General features: G+C 44.5%; 1 protein-coding gene and 1 long non-coding RNA gene across 8 annotated transcripts in view; one reads left to right on the top strand and one right to left on the bottom strand.

Annotated features, from left to right (window-relative positions):
• LOC147030312 (uncharacterized) overlaps window positions 1-19,831 on the top strand; it is a 421,339-nt gene that overhangs the window by 100,000 nt on the left and 301,508 nt on the right. The gene's annotated exons all lie outside the window — the stretch shown is intronic.
• LOC147030315 (uncharacterized) overlaps window positions 1-19,831 on the bottom strand; it is a 119,356-nt gene that overhangs the window by 89,496 nt on the left and 10,029 nt on the right. For 5 of the 7 annotated variants that reach the window (XM_085874232.1, XM_085874237.1, XM_085874231.1 and 2 more), the window contains 3 exons: window positions 18,703-18,746; window positions 18,227-18,462; window positions 11,832-12,042 (listed from right to left, as the gene is read on the bottom strand). In XM_085874232.1, coding sequence (XP_085730358.1) covers window positions 11,832-12,042; window positions 18,227-18,462; window positions 18,703-18,738 — 483 coding nt within the window. In that variant the 5' untranslated portion in view covers window positions 18,739-18,746. Of the gene's footprint in view, window positions 1-11,831; window positions 12,043-18,226; window positions 18,463-18,702; window positions 18,747-19,203; window positions 19,223-19,831 lie in introns of those variants that run through there. The other 2 variants (XM_085874234.1, XM_085874235.1) reach the window with 2 other exon arrangements.

Raw genomic sequence — 19,831 nt, 5'->3', positions numbered from 1 at the left:
TATACGTTAAGAGCACGCTGAAAAACACTGCCAAACATCGTAGTACGCTGGCTTTCATCGTTGTGCTCAAATTTTAGCATGATTGAAATTTTACGACTTATGCCAGCGTTTGACTCACACGTTCCACTACGCTGGCCATAAGTTGTAGGCACGTTATGCGATCGTTTACACACGTCGACACACGTTACTTGCAAGTTACTCATAAGTCGAAACACGTCGAGGTAATGTTTAGCTTACCTGAAACTTATTTATAACCTATGAGTAACGTGTTGGAGGAACGTTACACGATCATTGCACACATGTCGAGGCACGTTATGCGATCGTTGACAGACGTCGAGGCACGTTACTTGTAAATTACTCATTAGTCGTAAAGGCCCGGTCACACCTTGACGTTTTAGCCAACGTATGCCGATTTTTGAAATTTTTTTCTAAAACGCTGGCACACGTTGAATACGTTATGGGTAAGTTTTGATAACATTGAGAGCACGCTGAAAAACACTGCCATACGTCGTTGTACGTTGGCTTTAAACGTTGTACTTTTTGGTTGTCCTCAAATTTTTTCATGCTTGAAATTTCACGACGTATGCCGGCGTATGCCTGGCCACAAGTTGTATGCACGGTCTGCGATCGTTGACAGACGTCAACACATGCTACTTGTAAGTTAATCATAAGTTGAGACACGCCGAGGTAATGTTTAGCGTACCCGAAACTTATTTCTAACCTATGATTAACGTGTTGTTGGCACGTTACGCGATCGTTGCCACACATCGACAGACGTTACTTTTAAGTTACTCATAGGCTGAAAGACGTCGGTATAATGGATCGTCCTTGCGGCAGCGTCCACGGCCACAGCCAGGACACTTATTTGCAGCATTCTTCAAACTTTTCTTCGGCATGACGAGGATGTTCACACTTCGATGTCTAGCTTGGCTATGATTCCAATTGTCCATCGGCAGCGTCTATTTAAAATAGTCGAGTTTGAGCGTTTTAACACGTTCAGAAGAAACGCTTCAAATTTCAAAACCCCAGCGTCAAAAAACAAAGGCGAGTGACAGCAATTTAAATCGTTCATTGTAAACAATGAAAATAGGTGAGTGGTACCGTTTAAAAGTCGTTGAGTGTAAAAAAAATCCAATTGTTGAGCGCAAGCGTCTACTTTCAATCGTGGAGTTGCAGCCATTTAAGTCGTTGAGTTTATCATTTAAATCGTTAAATCGTTAAACGCAAGGACGATCCATCATAACCCACACCCTCCCCCTCACACTCACCTACTACTGCCAACATGAACAAACTACTACTAATACTAATACTGATACTGTTACTGCTGACATGGACATCGACTCAAAAAGGACTCGAAAACACTGTTGGGTTCCCCTTTTATGAGCAGCATTTTTATATACCAATTCCCAAAACCGCTGGGAACACGTCTTTATATGGCAGTTGTAAGCTAGAAACACGTTCATTTATTTTTTTTGTCGACCGGAAGACGTCATTGGAATACGTGTACATACGTCGATGTGTGTTGGGACTACGTAAAGAATTGGTTCAAAGCACGTCAAACATAAGTTAGAAATAAGTTTCGCGTAAAAAAGACATTACCGCGACGTGTTTCGACTTATGAGTAGCTTATAAGTAGCCTTTGTGGACGTGTGTAAGCGTCCACATATCGTGTGTAAAACTTATCCCCATCGCATGCGGAACGTGTGTCATACGCCGAGTACGTCGTAAAATTTTGAACATGTTTAAAATTTCTTGACGTACTCTACTTACTACGACGTATGATAGCGTACTTTAGCGTTGTACTCACGTATACCAAACTTACCCATACCGTATTTGACGTGCCCCAACGTTTTAGACACATTTTTCTTAGGTCGGCATACGCTGGCAAGATCGCCAAGGTGTGACCGCGATGTTGACACTTCTATTTCTACGGCAGTTATGATTCGAATCGTTGTGCATCAGCCTTTTAATATGCTACGTCACGACATCGTCGGCGATGCGTGCAACGCGCTGTGCCTAAGTTAGACTATCGTTGGGCATCGGTTGTGTAGGCCGACAACAGGTTCAGCATTCGTTGGTATAAGTTATCTATAACACAACGAAACGTTCTGTGTCCGTTACCAATGCGTTATACATAAGACCAAGTCGCTATGAATACATCCGAATCTTAAAAAAAAAAACATCAAAAGTTCAACGTAAGCCAGCGTTTTACATACATTTTAATACGTTGCCATCGCTGGCTAAAACGTCAAGGTGTGACCGGGCCTAAACACGTCGAGGTAATGCTTAGCGTACCCAAAACTTATTTCTAACCTATGAGCAACGTGCTTTGAACCTATGAGTAACGTACCTCCAAGGCATATTGACGTATGTAGATGTATTTGATTGACGTCTTCCGGACGACCACATAACTTTCTGAACGTGTTTCTAATTTACAGCTACCGTATAATGGCGTATTGGCAGCGTAAAAAAGACATTACCGCGACGTGTTTCGACTTATGAGTAGCTTATAAGTAGCCTTTGTGGACGTGTGTAAGCGTCCACATATCGTGTGTAAAACTTATCCCCATCGCATGCGGAACGTGTGTCATACGCCGAGTACGTCGTAAAATTTTGAACATGTTTAAAATTTCTTGACGTACTCTACTTACTACGACGTATGATAGCGTACTTTAGCGTTGTACTCACGTATACCAAACTTACTCATACCGTATTTGACGTGCCCCAACGTTTTAGACACATTTTTCTTAGGTCGGCATACGCTGGCAAGATCGCCAAGGTGTGACCGCGATGTTGACACTTCTATTTCTACGGCAGTTATGATTCGAATCGTTGTGCATCAGCCTTTTAATAGGCTACGTCACGACATCGTCGGCGATGCGTGCAACGCGCTATGCCTAAGTTAGACTATCGTTGGGCATCGGTTGTGTAGGCCGACAACAGGTTCAGCATTCGTTGGTATAAGTTATCTATAACACAACGAAACGTTCTGTGTCCGTTACCAATGCGTTATACATAAGACCAAGTCGCTATGAATACGTCCGAATCTTAAAAAAAAAAAACATCAAAAGTTCAACGTAAGCCAGCGTTTTACATACATTTTAATACGTTGCCATCGCTGGCTAAAACGTCAAGGTGTGACCGGGCCTAAACACGTCGAGGTAATGCTTAGCGTACCCAAAACTTATTTCTAACCTATGAGCAACGTGCTTTGAACCTATGAGTAACGTACCTCCAAGGCATATTGACGTATGTAGATGTATTTGATTGACGTCTTCCGGACGACCACATAACTTTCTGAACGTGTTTCTAATTTACAGCTACCGTATAATGGCGTATTGGCAGCGTTAAAAAACAACAACAACAACAACAACAATAACTTCCGATATTTCGTCATGTGCCGTTAAGTCATGTCCGATTGCCTCTTCAGTTTGCTCATGTCTTATTCTAAGTTCCTCCTCTGTGAATATTTTCTGTTTGAGGATATTGTCACGTCGACGTCGAAACTTAAAAGCAAATGTCCGAATATATTTTAAAATTCGTGATAGACTAAAAATAAAAAAAAATAATAAAAAAACAACAACAACTTCAGATATTTCGTCACGTAACTTTACGGAGCCAAGGAGAAAAAAAGAAAATGTGCCTTGACGGAGAAAATAAGTTCCGGGTATGCTAAACATTACCTCGACATGTTTCGACTTCTGAGTAACTTACAAGGAACTTGTGTCGACGTGTGTCAATGATCGCATATCACGCCTACAACTTATTCCCAGCTTAGTGGAACAAGTGAGCCATACGACGAGTACGTCGTAAAATTTTCAGCATGCTTGAAATTTCACGACGTACTAAACGTACCACAAAATATGACAGCGTACTTCATCGTTTTTCAGCGTGTTCTTAACGTATACACAACTTACCCATACCGTATTCGACGTGTCCCAGCGTTTTAGACACATTTTTCATACGTCGGCATACACTGGCTAAATCGTCAAGGTGTGACTGCGATGTTGACACTTCCAATTTTCAGGCGGTTATGATTTAAATCGGCGAGCGGCAGGTTTTTAACAGGCTACACCACGAGTTTGTCGGCAATACGTGCAGCGCGCTATGCCTAAGTTAAACTATCGTTGGGCATAGGTTGTGAACGCCGACAACAGGCTAAGCATTCGTTGGTATAAGTTATCTATAAGACAACGAAACGTTCTGTGCCCGTTACTAATATGTTATGCATACGACCAACACGTTATGAATAGGACCAAAACTTAAAAAAAACCATCAAAATTTCAGCGAACGCCAACGTTTTGCATACACTTTTATACGTTGCCATTGCTGGCTAGATCGTCAAGGTGTGACAGCGCCTAAAGATCGACTAAAAGGAATAATAGAGAAAGTTAGACAGCAAGCAGCCAGCTGCCAAAGATAAATGACTCCATAACAAAAATATATCAAGTACAAAAACAGGTCAAAGAAAGAAAATGGACATCACTGTGTCCTCTGGAATATGCCAGATGAGAGCACACAAGAAAAGACATTGCAAACATATCGGAGCAGCTATTTACAGTGATCTTCAATATTTTTAGAAAGGGGCCATTTTTGCCGATAAGACATCAGTCTGAGAGCTGCCACACCACCTGGAGGACCCCAAAATGGCTGTTATTAGGCACCGCCTCCACGTACTCTTTTTTTTGTTGTTGTTGTTGTTGTGGTTACTGAGCTGCATGCATCATTGTTTGTAAACTGCCATCTACTGATGTAGTGATGTTGCTTTTATGCTTCACATTGGAACACTCATTTGAAACCATTGGATCAATTTGATAGCATTTATGATGGATTATGATGGGGGTTTTTTCACATTTGTGTGTTATCGGCCACACGTCAAGGGCCTCACTTTAGGCCACCAGTGTCCTCCAGTGGCTCGCAGGCCATGCAATGAAGAACAGGGACTTCCCATAAAACATGACGTAAAAAGACAAGCAATGAATTCCATAAAAGAGACGTAATCCAATGGAAAACGTTTACAGAGGAAAAAATGAGAAAATTGAAGAGTGATTCGATGAAATGGACATGAAGCGATAAGAAGTAAATGGACACCAAGAGAAGATGACTGCCAGCATTGATACTGGGTAGATTTGACTGACATTGGGAGGAATTCCAGTGTATGTTTCATCTCCTTTATATCTATTCCTGGCTACGCTCTAATACTTTGATAGACCCATCTCTTCGGGAATCCCAGCTTACCTTCGATAATACTCTGGCTCTGTGTATCCCTCACTAATCACTCACTGTTCCTCTGTGTGGTGGTGGCTCCATATACTCCTTACCTTCTTCCAACATGGCTCTTTTGGTATCCACCCACCCAAACTCTCTTTTCTTTATATGTGGTGACTTTCGCTGCCATCACCCTGGTTAGCTGTGTGCTGAAAATGCTACAACAACTCATAGCGCTGCTGCCCTGGTCTTGTGTAGCCCATCAGGTTTCCCAGAATGCTTGGCACACATGCACAGAAGCCCCTGGAAATAGTGATCTTCGTGGCATGTGAACTGTTATTGTGTGTGTATGTGCGTGACAAGGATAGTTGTCTGGAATGGTTCATTAAGCTTCTAAAAGAAGCTGAAATACTTGGAAAAGTACCTGAGAGAAAGCTGGGGTGTGTGTCTGCACAACAAAGAGTTGGAGGGAGATACCGTATCTGGTTTGGGTGCTTCTGAACCCCATTGGGCAGTACATATCTGGGTCTTGTGAATGCACAGGGTAAGTTTAAAATCAACAATTAAAATGATATTTACAATTAATCATGTTAGGGGAGCGAGGGAGGGGAGTGGGAGCTGTGACGGCTGTTATAAATACAGTATAATGTATTGTCTGCTTTGGTTAAGGAGCCGCAATATAAATGATCCTAGATTGTTGCATCCATTAATAAAAGGTGTGTGTGTGTGTGTGTGTGTGTGTGTGTGTGTGTGTGTGTGTGTGTGTGTGTGTGTCTGCTTCCGTGTCTGTCAATGCTCGCTTCAGGTCAGGTCAGGTATGGGAGCATGTGCTGGAGCAGCGCGTTACAATGACCACTTTCCGCCGGTACTCTAGGGGCCTGCGTCTGGCCATCCCCAAGGCATATGCCTGGGCCATCCCCATCTCCTTGAGATGCCGATCAACCTGCTGCAACCTTGAGGCACGTAGTCGGCCCATTGGACTCCTCCACTCACGAGGCTCCCTTGCTGAGAGAATCTGGTGAGCAAGATCAGCATCAGGAAAATGAGCCACATGTCCACATAGCCGCAGCTGATGGTCACAGACTGCAGGCAACAAATCTCATTTGAGTCTCTCTCAGAAACCGTTCATTGGACACAAAGTCTGACCAGCGATAGGCAAGGATTCTCCAAAGAGACCTGGTACCAGAGGAGTTAAGTCTCTGTCTCAGATCCCTGGTCAGAGTCCAAGTCTCACATCCATAGAACAAGACTGGAAGCACGAAGGACTTGAAGACTCAGATTTTTGTCCTCCTGCACAGGTACCAACAGCACCACTCCCCATGATCCATTGAATCCATGACTTCCCAGACCCGACCCAGATGTCTGTTGATCTCTGGCTTACAGCCAGCAGAGACATGAATAAAACTGCCAAGGAAAGTGAATCTCTCTGTGACCTCAACATCCTCACCATAAACAGGTACAGACAGAAAAGCAGCATCCAAGATGTCAATGAAAGCCTGGATCTTAGTTTTGACCCAAGGAAACCTGTAAATCCACCAGCTCCGACTCCTCATTCAGCACCTCGAGGGCCCAGAAAAGGATATCCAGAGTCTCCGCAAAGAGAACTGCATCGTCTTTGAAATCAAGGTGAGAGATCTAGACATTCCCAAATGATGCACCGCAGCTTGATCTCTCTGACATCCTCCCCAGAATCCAGTCCATACAAGTGCTGAAAAATGTATGGGCCAGTACACACCCCTGATGAACTCCAGTAGCAAATGGAAATAAGTCTGAGATGGTATCATCACATCTTGCAGCACTCTCAGTACCAGAGTACAGTTCAGGCATCAGATTGATCAGTTCTGGTGGCACATTAGTTCTCATACGAGCCTCCACAAGGTGTACAAAAAAGAAACCCCACAAAGGCCAACATTCCTCCAGAGGGCATCCTGATTCACTGAATCGAACACTTTGCAGAGATCAACAGAGGCTGCATGCAGCCCCTGCCGAAACTCTCATCTGCATTCGGTGAGGACCCGAAGGGGAAGGACACTGTCAATCATTGACCTCTTTGATGTAAAGCCTGACTGCTCTGTGTGCTGGTGTTCAAGCAGATGGTTGTGAACCCTATCAATAATTATCTGAGCAAAGACCTTGCCCAGCACTGAGAACAGCGTCACTCCTCGGTAGTTGTGGCAGTCCTGGCAATCACCCTTCTGTTTCCAGAGAGGGACAACAAGGCCCCTCTTCCAGTCAGTTGGGATGATGCCTGTGTTCCAGGCAGAGCACAGAACTGCATACAACGACACGAGTCCAGCATTTCCACCAGTCTTGAGAAGTTCAGCATGGATGCCACAGATCCCAGGAGCTTTACCCCATTTAAAACAGTTAACCGCAGCCTGTGTTTCCACAAACGAAGGTAGACCACAGTTGATTGGAGGGTCAGCAATAGGGATAGTGACACCCCTGACATCCAACTCAACAGCTGGTGGGTCAGCCTGGTACAGCTGCTCAAAGTAACCAGCCGAGCAGGCTTTCACTTCGTACTCCTCTGTCAAGAGGCCACCAACCTCCGCTCTTACTGCAGTACACCGAGGGTTGGGCTTGGAGGAACGCAATATGCGAATTCCCCTGGAAGCAGGACAAGAATCACTTGACCAGAGGTGACCAATATTCTTCTTCACCCTCCGATGAATTCCAAGACATCCATCGGCAACATCAAGGATGGTCGTCTGGAAGGCACTGCACAACTCTTCAGGATTTCCCAAAGCAACCAGACCCCCCAAATCCCCATGCAGCCTGTTCACAAACTCCTCAGCTACCCTTTCATCCTTAACCTTGCCAACATCCAGCCTCGGCTGGGATGGTACCATTCTCCTGGATTTAAGCTCCAACTTCAGAGTTGCTACAACAAGCCTGTGGTCGGTATTGAGGAACTGAGCACTCGAGTAGACCCTGCAGTTCTGGATCATCCTCCAGCAACTATCAACGAGCACCTGGTCAATTTCCTTTGCTACATCACCAGCAATGGAATACCAAGTCCAGCGATGAGTCTATGAGCGCTGAAACCATGAACCAGCCACCATAAGTCCACAACTTCTAGCAAAGTCAAGGAACTAAGTGCTATTCTGGTTCACAGTTTCAGACCCATGGGGACCAACACACGCCTCATTACCATCCCTATCAGTGCCAGTCGATACATGAAATCCCCCAAGATTAGAAGAGTATCTCACCTGGGGCACTGATCAACCACAGACTCGAGCGTGGCAGAGAATACGTCCTTCATGGTGAGATCACTCGCCTCAGTCAGAGCATAAACAGAGACCAGGGAAATGACACCGAAGGAGTGACAAATCCTTAATCTCATAATATGCTCATTGATGGGTTTTATCTCAATTATCATGGGAGTCAGCTTATTTGACACAGTTACAGCAACTCCTTGGTCATGGTAACCATCAGAGCGACCAGACCGATAGTCGGTATAACCACCTGCCATGATCTCGCCACTATCTGGGCTACGAACCTTTGGAAGTGCTGCAATACCGATATTCAAACGCTGGAGCTCAAATGATAACAGACACGCGATCGTCCTCTCTTGGTGAAAGGACATTCCAGGCACCCACCCAAAGGGCCCGCCTCAGGTTAACCCAAAGAGACCGCCGTCTGGTGGACGACACCTCAGCACCACTCCACCACACACCACTGCAGTCTGACCCTGGATGTTTACCATGTGTTTTTCCTCCTATCATCAAGGAACGGGGGTCCCGAAGGCTTTTCCCCAATCTCGTCATCTGCTGAGCTGCCCTGCAAAAGGCAGCAGCACAGGATGTACTCCCACGGAGTGGGTTTTCGGTTTTCTTTGCATCTACGGGTTTTGTGAAATGAAGTGTTTTACGGTGGCCAGAGTGCAAATCCTGCCACCAACCTCCAAAAAAAAAAAAGTAACCCAACTGCAGGAGGATGTCTGCAGACAGTTGGGCACTAGACATGGATACCCGTTGGCTCACAGGTAGCTCCTTCCCCCTTTGACAGGTTTTGTTTTTAATCTCGCTGGGTTTCCATGTCCATTCACCCTCCTCACCAGGAAACCTAGTGGGGGAGACAGTTTAGTCGCCGCCAACCCGACCATGAAGCAGGTTAGCACAGGTTTACGTGATACCTGTAGCAAGTCAAAGACGTAATCTGGCCTGACCTGACAACAAGCTCGCTTCCATTCACAGGAAATAGGAGGAATTTGACACCTCACATCCACAGATATTTTTTTTCTATTTCTTCTATTTTCCTGAGTTCGATTTGCATCCAAGAACGCAATGATTATGGATAACCATCTTGAAATTGCTGTTTCGTTTAAATGCTGAAAATTGTGTGAAAAAGATTTTCACCTCCAGATTTTACACTGGCAATGGCAGGTCGAAAGAGCCATGTGCTCGCAGAAGCGAGTCACTGAAAACGCACAATCAGCACATGCGTGAAAGGCCTCATAAGCTTTCATACACCATTTTGAAAGTCCTGTATTGGTGAACTCCACAAACGATTTATTGATCTACACAAACCGGTCATTTTCTGAAAAGAAAATTTTTCTGAAAACACATAACCGGAAATTTCCCTGGATCGGGGACAACAAAGATTATTATTGTTATTAGCTCACCTGGAGTTGAGTCAGGTGAGCTCATGTGATCGAGCAGCGTCTGAAGGTGAGTGAGTGAGTGAGTCAGTCTGAAAACACTTCAGTCACTCTCGCTTGAAGCAAAAACATAATTTTGATGAAACTTGGCCACAAGCTTAACCTCTGATGTCTAACAAAGGTTTATTGACCGCATCAAAATCTCCACTCATCAAGGGGGTGTATAGGTGGAGGGGGGTGTTGCACTCCAACATAGGTATTTGCTCTCTTCTCTGAAACCACACACACAATTTTGATGAAACTTGACCACACCTTCTTCACCCATGATGTACCAAAGTGTATCAACCGCATCAAAATCTGTGCTCATTAAGGGGGTTTCAGGGTGTTTTTTGACCCCCCCCCCCCGAAATAGGTATTTCCTCTCTTCTCCGAAACCACACACAATTTTGATGAAACGTGATCACAACCTTCATGACGCATGATGTACCAAAGTTTATCATCCGCATAAAAATTTGCGCTCATCATGGGGTTTGCTGGGGAGGGGGCGGGGGGGGGTGGGGAGTTTGACCACCAAAAATATGTATTTCCTCTCTTCTCGGAAACTACACATATGCTTTCGATGAAACTTGACCACAACCTTCATCACCCATCATGCACCAAAGTTTGTTTCAAGCATTAAAAAAAATCCAGGGTCTAAGGGGGTCTGTGGGTGGTTTGAGTGACTGTTGTTCCTGATTCAGGTGAGCTTCAAGACAGGCGGTCATATTTTTATGAATCTTGTCATGACCAACTTTCCTGCTGCTGTTCAGCCCGAATTATCTCCTCTAATCTTATCCTCGTTAAGGTTGCAATTTTGTTGGCTGAAGTTTGTGAGCTGCCATGTGCAATGGAGTCTCAGACATTCAGGCAGGCTGACTGGCAAGGTCTTTAATCTGCTGTTGTGCTCTGGAGCTCGGGTTACGGTTAGGCTATCATCTCCTCTCCTCCTGGTATTGATTCCTCCTGGGAATTATTTCACAAATGTTTGCTCTCTCTGATACACAGCTTCATTCCATCCTGCCTGCAACTGTCCTCGCTATCTTATTGGCTTTTGTACACGGAAAATTGTGGCGAGGCTGTCATTTCCAAACAGCTCGCTCTCTTGACTTGAAAAGCAAACTTGTCTGACGGAAACCTGAGGTCACTCCACGAAGCCCGCCATAAACGTGTACCTGTCATCAGGTCAGCCACAATACAATACCAGGTTCTTCTCCAAACTGAACTCTCCGACCTGTATCTTTCATCCAAGACCTGCTCACCCTCATCCACACTGGTGAAATTGATATACTAATGTATTCTCTCTCTCTCTCTCTCTCTCTCTCTCTCTCTCTCTCTCTCTCTCTCTCTCTCTCTCTCTCTCTCTCTCTCTCTCTCTCTCTCTCTCTCTCTCTCTCTCTCTCTCTCTCTCTCTCTCTCTCTCTCTCTCTCTCTCTCTCTTTCTCTCTTTCTCTCTTTATCTCTTTCTCTCTTTCTCTCTTTCTCTCTTTCTCTCTTTCTCTCTTTCTCTCTTTCTCTCTCTCTCTCTCTCTCTCTCTCTCTTTCTCTCTTTCTCTCTTTCTCTCTCTTTCTCTCTCTTTCTCTCTCTCTCTCTTTATTCCCACTCAATATTTACAGATGGCGCCAGAGCAGATTCTGCACATGACGAGGCAGAATGTTTGAACTCGATAATTGCTTCTCCAGGCCTTCAAAAGTGCCAATGCTTTCTTTGCTCTCGTGAAGGGCAAATGCTTGAAACGTCAGTAGGATTTTAGATGGCAGGACCTTTTTATACGCAGAATTTTCTGAGGGGATTTCGAGTCTACCACAATCTGTAGACGTGTCACATGTCACTCAAACCAGGAAGGGCAGTTAGACCCTCTTCTCCCTGAATAGCATTAGTAAACATCTGAGTTGTTTTTATATATGTAGTGACAATGTAAATGAAACAAGCCATTTTGTAAAGCTCCAAGCAGCTGATTAAAATTGCATAAAGCTGACCCACCCGGAGGCCCAATAGTAGAGGAGCCAAACGTTTTGCATCGAGCATGAAGGCCAAGGGATTGTAGAAAGCATCCAGGTGCACCCGGTCATTGTGCAGAGCAGTCAGGTAACCCAGGAGAGAAGCCTCGTTCAGGGCAAGACGCAGCCAGGAGCGACAGCGGCCCACATCGGTCCGTATGTACGGGTTATCGCATAGCAGAGTCAGCATATCTCTGGGTCATGAAGGGAATCATCACAGAAGAGAATCCAAAATCACGATGTTACCCTCAAGGCCTCCGCTTGACGATTTACTCATGCAATTGTAAAGTAACCACCATGCATTAACGCTGGATATAACGGTTTTTTTTGGTGGTTTAGCAAATCGAAGCTCTCTAGTTACCTCTGCTACCAAAGGTGGATCTTGGTTATGTTTCATAGATAGCATGATATTTCAAAAAGATGTGCACGAGTTATGACAATGACAAAACTTGACGGATGAGTTGGTTAGGTGATGAGAACAAGCCAATATTACCTCCACCACCGAAGGTGGACGGAGGTTAGGTTTTCACCCCTGTCTCTGTGTTTGTGAACAGGATATCTCAAGAAGTTGTTGACGGATTCTGATGGAATTTTGTGGAGATGTTGGATGTGTGACACGGACGAAATGATTCGATTTTGGTGAAGATTTGAATCCTGATTCAGATCCGATAATTTTTTGAAGTGACTTTTCACCATTGTGTGATGGGGCTGAAAACGAGAAAAATCATGATATCTCAACAGTTTGTGGGATGGATTCGGATGAAACTTGGTGGACGGGTTGGGTGTTTAACTACGACAAATTGATTTGATTTTGGTGAAGATCCGGGTCCTGGAATTTTAAAAGTTTTGCAAGTGATTCTTTACCATTGAGAGATGGGGCCAAAAACTATGTATCGCGTGATATTTCAAAATGTTGCGGACGAGTTTTGGCAAAACTTGGTGGATTAGTTAGTTGGGTGACGAGAACAAGCCATTTCGATATTGGTGAAGATCCGGGTCCTGGAATTTTAAAAGTTTTGTAAGTGATTCTTTACCATTGAGAGATGGGGCCAAAAACTATGTATAGCATGATATTTCAAAATGTTGCGGATGAGTTTTGGCAAAACTCGGTGGATTAGTTAGTTAGGTGATGAGAACAAGCCGATTCGATTTTGGTTGAGGTCCAGATTAAGATCCGACCTATCAGTGGGATACAATATATAAACTGTTCCATCCTTGCAGAGGTATGCGCTCTCCCGAGTGCTGTTCTAGTTTTTGGTCTGTTATGGCTCTGGATTATGGTGCGTAAACCTTTATTCCTCTCGATTGGCACGGCTCGAGGTATCAGGGTCAAAGGTGGTGAAGGCAAAGTCGGCATCATATTTTTTTATAGTTTTTGCAGAAAAGCAAGTGGGCTCGTTTTGCACTCCACAATAACTTCTCCATTTTTTGTGCAACAATGAGTGCCGGAGACAGACAGAAGTAAAATAAAATGGCCCGTTTGCTCCTAATAGTACTAATGGCCCATGGAGGCGGCGATTGGACCGTTAACTCCTCGAGTTTATAAATTATTCATTCCATGAGAGTTCCAAAGGGCAATTTTTAAATGTGCCTCGGAGCACTAATTTTCAGCTAAAAGCTGTGGCCCGTGAAGCAACATCCATTCGTCTTCCCCATCCTTTGCGCAAGGTGGCACACCAGGCCGGCCCGAGAGCTCAAGCAGACTGCTTATTTAATTGCAATATTTATTTTAAACTGCGCAGAGAGCAATGAAACGCGTGTTATACACAATTTAATGGCTCGTTTCCTCCAAGATGTCTCAAAGTAAATAGAAAAGGATAATTCTCACAAGCTATAACATCCAGTACAATTACAGTGAGTTAACCCTTTAGGATATCCATTATGTTGTGACTCATTCGGTGTGGAGCACCCCTCCTGGAGAATGATGTGCTCCTTATTCCTGCAGTTTTTCTTTTACGCAGGGTCGAGGCTCATGAAGGAACTGGAAGACCGAACAAATTATGACATAACGGAACGAAAAGAACAGTAGAAAGAAAGGGGAGGGGTTGGTACACCGACAGCAACGTTGAGGGACAAAATGTAAGAATATTTGAAGCAATAAGAGATGTGGGGGATGACGCATGGGGTGGACAATATGGATGCAGCCGCAAACACCCAGGAAGGAAAAACTGTATATCCGGAAAGAGGTGGGTTTGGGGAGGGTTAATGGGAGTGGAAAAGATCATTGTTGTCGATAGGGGCCTGGGGGTGATCTGAGATGGTGGTCAACAACAGTCTTTAATCCCGTATGCATTTTACCATAATACATGGCACTAAGCCACACCAAAGGTTAGATAATTTATCACTGCAGCATGTATTGTCACAATTAACTGCCGCCAACTTTCTGATGCCCACATCTCTGCCAAATGTGGTTGAAGGAAGAATCTGTTTATAAGGTTCCAAAATGATTCTTTGCTTTATTGAGGTCTTTGATGCCTGTACGTCCCACTCAGATGTTATCTGGTGGCTGGTCTTCCATACCCACTGAATGTCTTGGAGTTTGCCTGTTGCAACCGTGAGTCAGCGCCCCAAATACTTACGGTGTTCTATAACGCTGTGGGCATGTATTTTAGGCATTATCTCCCTCACTCTTTTCAATCCCATTCTTCCCTCCAGGCCTTCAAAACAGCTGTTCACCACCACCTCTTATCTTCCTCTACTCAAAACCTCGATCTTTTCTACCCCCGTAAATCCACCCCACACCCACCTCCTTCAAATTCCCTGCTCTCCTTCCTGAAAGTCCCTGTAATGTCCATCTTGTTTACCCCGTGTTCCCCGCCCCATCCCTCTCCCTTTCACAGATCTCCTAATGTCCCTGTTTCCCACTGCTTTGTCCTTCCCTCTCCCGCCCCTCTTGTTTCATGCCCTCCTTGCTGTGCGTTGTGTATTTGCTCTCATACGAGCCTCGACAAGGTATACAAATAAAAACAAGGAGAGACGATGTAGTGATAGGGGAAACCGGGACTTGAAATCATGTAGGGAAGAGGTCAAGACAACAGATTCAGGTAAACTGTTCCGCAGGTGAGAAAAAGAGGGGTTCAAAAGAATTGAGGTGAGCGTTGAGTTTAGACTTCAATGGGGATGCAAACAAGGAAAGGATTTCTGTCGAATGCATGGCGACTTGAGAGGTCAGGAGCAGCAAAAGCAGAACATCCAGGAAATAACTACAAGGCCACCAACCTGCCCAACGTGAGTGAGAATCAGACCCTGAGACTCGGCTTCCTGGCATGACATTCCAATGACGATGAATAATGTTGTAAATGTTTAAAGCGGAGCAAAAAATATTAAAATAAGTGTTTTGCTATCCCTGTCACATAAAGCAGGAGAGAATTATGGTCAGACAGGCGAGGATGTTGAAATAGGAAACCCACGTCACACATCCTCACTTGCCTCAAAGCAAGCCGGTTGAACCTTTGCCATTGCAAGCGCATCTGCAATTCTTTGCAATTACCGCGAATGTAAATGCACGCATTTAGAGTGCTCTGTATTTATCGATATGAATGCCGTAATTTTAACTTAACGAGCAAGCAATGCTGTCAGATTTCTTAATGATATTCATTATGCCTTGTTTTGGCTTTCGCCCACTTATTGCATGGAGGCTCCTGCGATGCCGTCCCGCGCTCGCTTCGTGGACAAAATGTTGCTGCAGCTCCCACCCCGAGACATTCCTATCCTTTATTGTGCAGTTTCTTTCTTAGCCGTGATGCCTTTTTGATTGGATTTTTTTTTTGATGAAAAAAAACAAAAAACAAACGTGCTTTAGACTCCGGGCACAACGAAAGCTTGTGCCAGTAATTGTCTGCGTTGGCACCGAACAGGTTTTGCAGGCATTGGGAACAAATCAAGGGTCGGAGCCAAGAAGTTTGTGCAGAGGAGACCATGATGGAGAAAGACGTCGTATCCAGCAGAAATGCTGCCTTCGACAAGTCCGCGCAAACCGCAGGCACGGACAGGTTGAGAGGGCTCTTTAGCCGATGGGCTGTGCACATCGCACAGGCCATGCTATTGTTTCCATCACAGGAGTGCGTTGCTGCTCGATGTGATGGAGCCAAGCTGAGTGTGACGAAGCTTAGGTAAACAGGTGTAGCTGGAGGGCTTGCAACAATCCGTGCGCGTGAGCAAGAACGTCAATGCTATGCAGAAATTGAACTCGTTTTGTGCCCGCTCTGGTTCTTTCTATGAGAGGAACTTTCATCAGGGCATTTCATATTCTTTTCTCCTACATGATTTATTTGTGGTAGATAATAGGCCATGGACTCTCTATTTAATCAAGCGATAGGTATAAAATTTTGGTGCTTCTTGCTCCTTTGCCTCCAAAGGATTTTTTCCCCCCATTATCTGCCTCTGAATGAAAAGTAATCATTGTGTTCATTGCGTTGTTCCAAGTCTAGAGGTTGGCGCTGTCTGAAGCCCTTGTTAAATGTTGCAATATGTAATCTCGTTAAGCGTGTTTATATTGCTCCAATCAGCCATGCCAAGCGAGATGATGAGACTGGGCCAGGTCAACTCTGTCAGCGTTTGTCGTGAGTGGCTATCGTTGCTGGGCCTCTCCATCTTGCCTTTCTTATCAAAAGGAAAGCGCCCTGACAAGTGGCCAAAACGTGATGGCAGCCCCCCAAATCAAGCTAGACTGCTCCTCGGCCGAGACCTTGCAAACAATGCATGGTTCCCATGTGAGTGGCCACTTGTGATGGGTTGCATCAGATATAAACACTCACAAGTAGCCTACCTGTGAGGTCCGATTGTCCTTTTGGAAGACAATGTCAAGGTAGAGTAAATTAGATAATCCGATTAGGAACTGAAACTTTCACTGAATGGCTGTGGCAGGATATAGTATGTGATTTGTCCATACAAATGTTTTGGAAGCAAACGGAGACAGGATTTTGATGGTTCACACAAGGCCCAGTTTGTTGATGGAAGACATTGAATGACTGCCCAGGTGGGTCTCTGAAATGGCCTTGTTGGTTTGTAGTTTACATAACCTGATATTAATTGTTTGGCCTGAAACTCGAGTAACACAGAACGTAAAGGTTGTGTTGTGTCAAGGTGTTTGCTTTCACTTTGTGCAAAATAGTTTCAAACACTCATAAACAACAAAATGATAAACTGTAGTTGTATGAACAATATGTCCTATTTTAATTTGTGAAATTTTATGTGACGAATGAACAAACACCAACAGCACATTCACTTATTGATGAAACACTCACACAGACGGACATCACAATCACGACACAGGTATCAAATCACCGATCCATACCTCGACAGCTACCCGCCATTCCTTCCAATATCTATGTAGCCCTCTGGCCCACCATTTCCATTGATTCTGGGTACCTATCTAAATGTAGCTCAAACCCATCTACTGTTTCTGCTGCCACGACCTTTCCAGGAAGGCCATTCCAGGCATTAACAAATCTCTGAGTGATGCACCCTTGCCTTACTACTGTCCTAACTCTCCTCTTCGTCAATCTCAGGCTGTCGACCTTGTTCCTGTCACTGTCCATTCTGCTGAACAACTCGACTGCATTTTGTCTATACCCTTCATTATCTTAAACGTCTCTTTTATTTCTGTTTGGAGGATTGGTGAATAACATAAATGTGGGGTGGATTGTGGAGGCTGATATGAGAAAATTAAAATTGAGACAAGGAAGTGAAAGCAGGATATGCAGTAGAAGAAAATAAGTTGTACATGGCAGTGTGGGAGAAGGAGTTGGAAGAGAAGGGAAGGGAAGTTGGGAAGAAATCCGAAATTCTGTGAAATTTGCTGGTGTAATAAACGGATCTTCAGGATTGGCACGACAGCCAAGAGGGACGCGTCCTCACCTCTGAGCCAGTGGTTTCCCCAGAAAATTAAGTTAAGGGGGTGTTTTACCCCAGAAATTATAGTTGGGGTTATATGATAGCTTACTGCTGGGGGTTCTTGAGGGGGAGGGGGTGTTGGGATAATTCGGGGTGGGTGGAGGTGTTGGGAAATCCCTACTCTGAGCTGTCTAGCCTGGGTTAGAATCCTGACCCAGCTATACACCATCATCCTGGTGTTTTGCAGGCAGAGCGATTCATTGTGTGCCATCCCTTGGATTGACATTAACCCAGAGGACCCGTTCAGCTGTCGGTGGGCGTTAAAGATCCCACATCGGTCTCTTTTTATGAAGATCAGGTGAGTTATCGCCGGCACTTTGAGCCAATTACAAATCTTAGTATGTACACAAAAAAGATTGTCAATCTCGCTCTTAAAAGTCAAAAAAAAAATACAAATTAATCTGAACTCTTCAAAAAAAAAAAACTTTAATTTTTGTGGAACTCGAGTGTGTGGATACCTGTGCAAAGCTGAATTGAGGTTACCTGTGCAAAACTGGAGCAAGTACAGCCCAGAAGGACGGCTCGGGGATCGGCAAAGCACGCAGATGGTGCCACCACTTTAAGAGCGGTGGATTGGTTTTGGCAGCAGAGTGATCGCGGAGACCGTGAAGCATCACAGTTTCAATGGCAATGCACAGGTTCGAACCACCATCTCTCTCACCACACATCACCTTCTTTCGCACGGTTACCAATGCCCGCTCAACATTGGAAGCGATTTTCTTGGGGTGGTGTGGGAGTTTGGGAGGGGCGGATGAAACACAGGAAGAAAATGACACAATAAGGATAAAAGGTAGCAGCTGATGAAGTGCTCTGGATGTATTATTTTAATGGATGAATCCAGACCTTAAAGTGTTTGGAGAAGGAAAAGTCAATCCCTTATTGCGTTTATGAATAATAAAAGGAAAAGGGAGAGGAAACATTCTGGAAATTGGAACTTCCGCAAGCTCACGAATCCTTACCAATTTGACATCATTTTCGATGTCTTCCTCTTCCATTGTCTAACCTGATGCAAAGACATAAATTACAAGGTTACATGATAGTACATTTTAATCAAGAGCGACAACCAAATTCAGGAATGAGTTCACTGCCGAGGTACTTATGGTACAGGAAAAGACCATTTCGACATCATCCTTGTGTGCTATGCACATCCCAGCACTCCCACATTCGCAGGTTGAGTACCTGGCTGTGGTACCCAGTCTCATGCAACAGTCCAGAGAGGCTAAACTCGGACAAGTCACAATATTTGGACAAGGTCTTAGCGGCAATTTTGTGATGACAGCATGCAACGTCTGGACAACCTATTTTGCATAAACAATTGTTTTACATCACTTGGATCACCTCTCCACAAATATTGCGCAGAAACCGGAGGCCACTTTCAGACAAAGATCCTCCTGTTGCTCTCACCAACAATTCATCAATGAGTGCCTCGCACACCACCTACAGGTAAAGAATGGTCATACCTGTCCATTGTCAGTATCAGAAAAGCCGATCCAAGAAGAGCTGTTTCGCCTTTTGGGGGGGGGGGGAGATCATCAGCTTACAGGTACATATTGAGTTGTCGAGAGCAACAGAAGAGTTTCAACTGATCAATCCAATTTTTTCAGTGACAGTGAAGACAGAAACGTGCTGAGAGCTGATTGGTTATTCTCTGCAATTAAGGGTGAGAGATGTCATTGGGTCTTGCGATTTGTATGATAACTGCTATTGACATTGCATGTGGTGCACGCTTGGGAACCTCGGTGGTGCGCGTTTCCATACACTCTGTCACTGATAACTTGCTATAAAGTGATGAAACCTGTTCGGCGGCTGAGGGGGCATGCAACATTGGACTTCTCATGTACAGTATGTACGACGTGTAAATGTCTGCAGCTGTAGAGGAACCCAGTTTTGGTTTGAAACAGCATGGGATTAACCTCTGCAGCTTATCTTGGTTGCATTGTGCAGTTTTCTTTGGCTGAAAGAGCATGTATATGTATATATATGTATATATATATATATATATATATATATATATATATATATATATATATATATGTATATATATGTATATATATATATATATGTCTTCTTCTTCATTCGGCTGCTCCC

This window comes from Eptatretus burgeri, chromosome 3 (assembly GCF_056783735.1).
Source record: "Eptatretus burgeri isolate ZD-2024b chromosome 3, Ebu_testis_v1, whole genome shotgun sequence".
In the NCBI taxonomy this organism is placed as follows: domain Eukaryota; kingdom Metazoa; phylum Chordata; class Myxini; order Myxiniformes; family Myxinidae; genus Eptatretus; species Eptatretus burgeri.
Note: the sequence above shows the minus strand (reverse complement) of the source record. Positions and strands in the feature narration are given on the sequence as shown.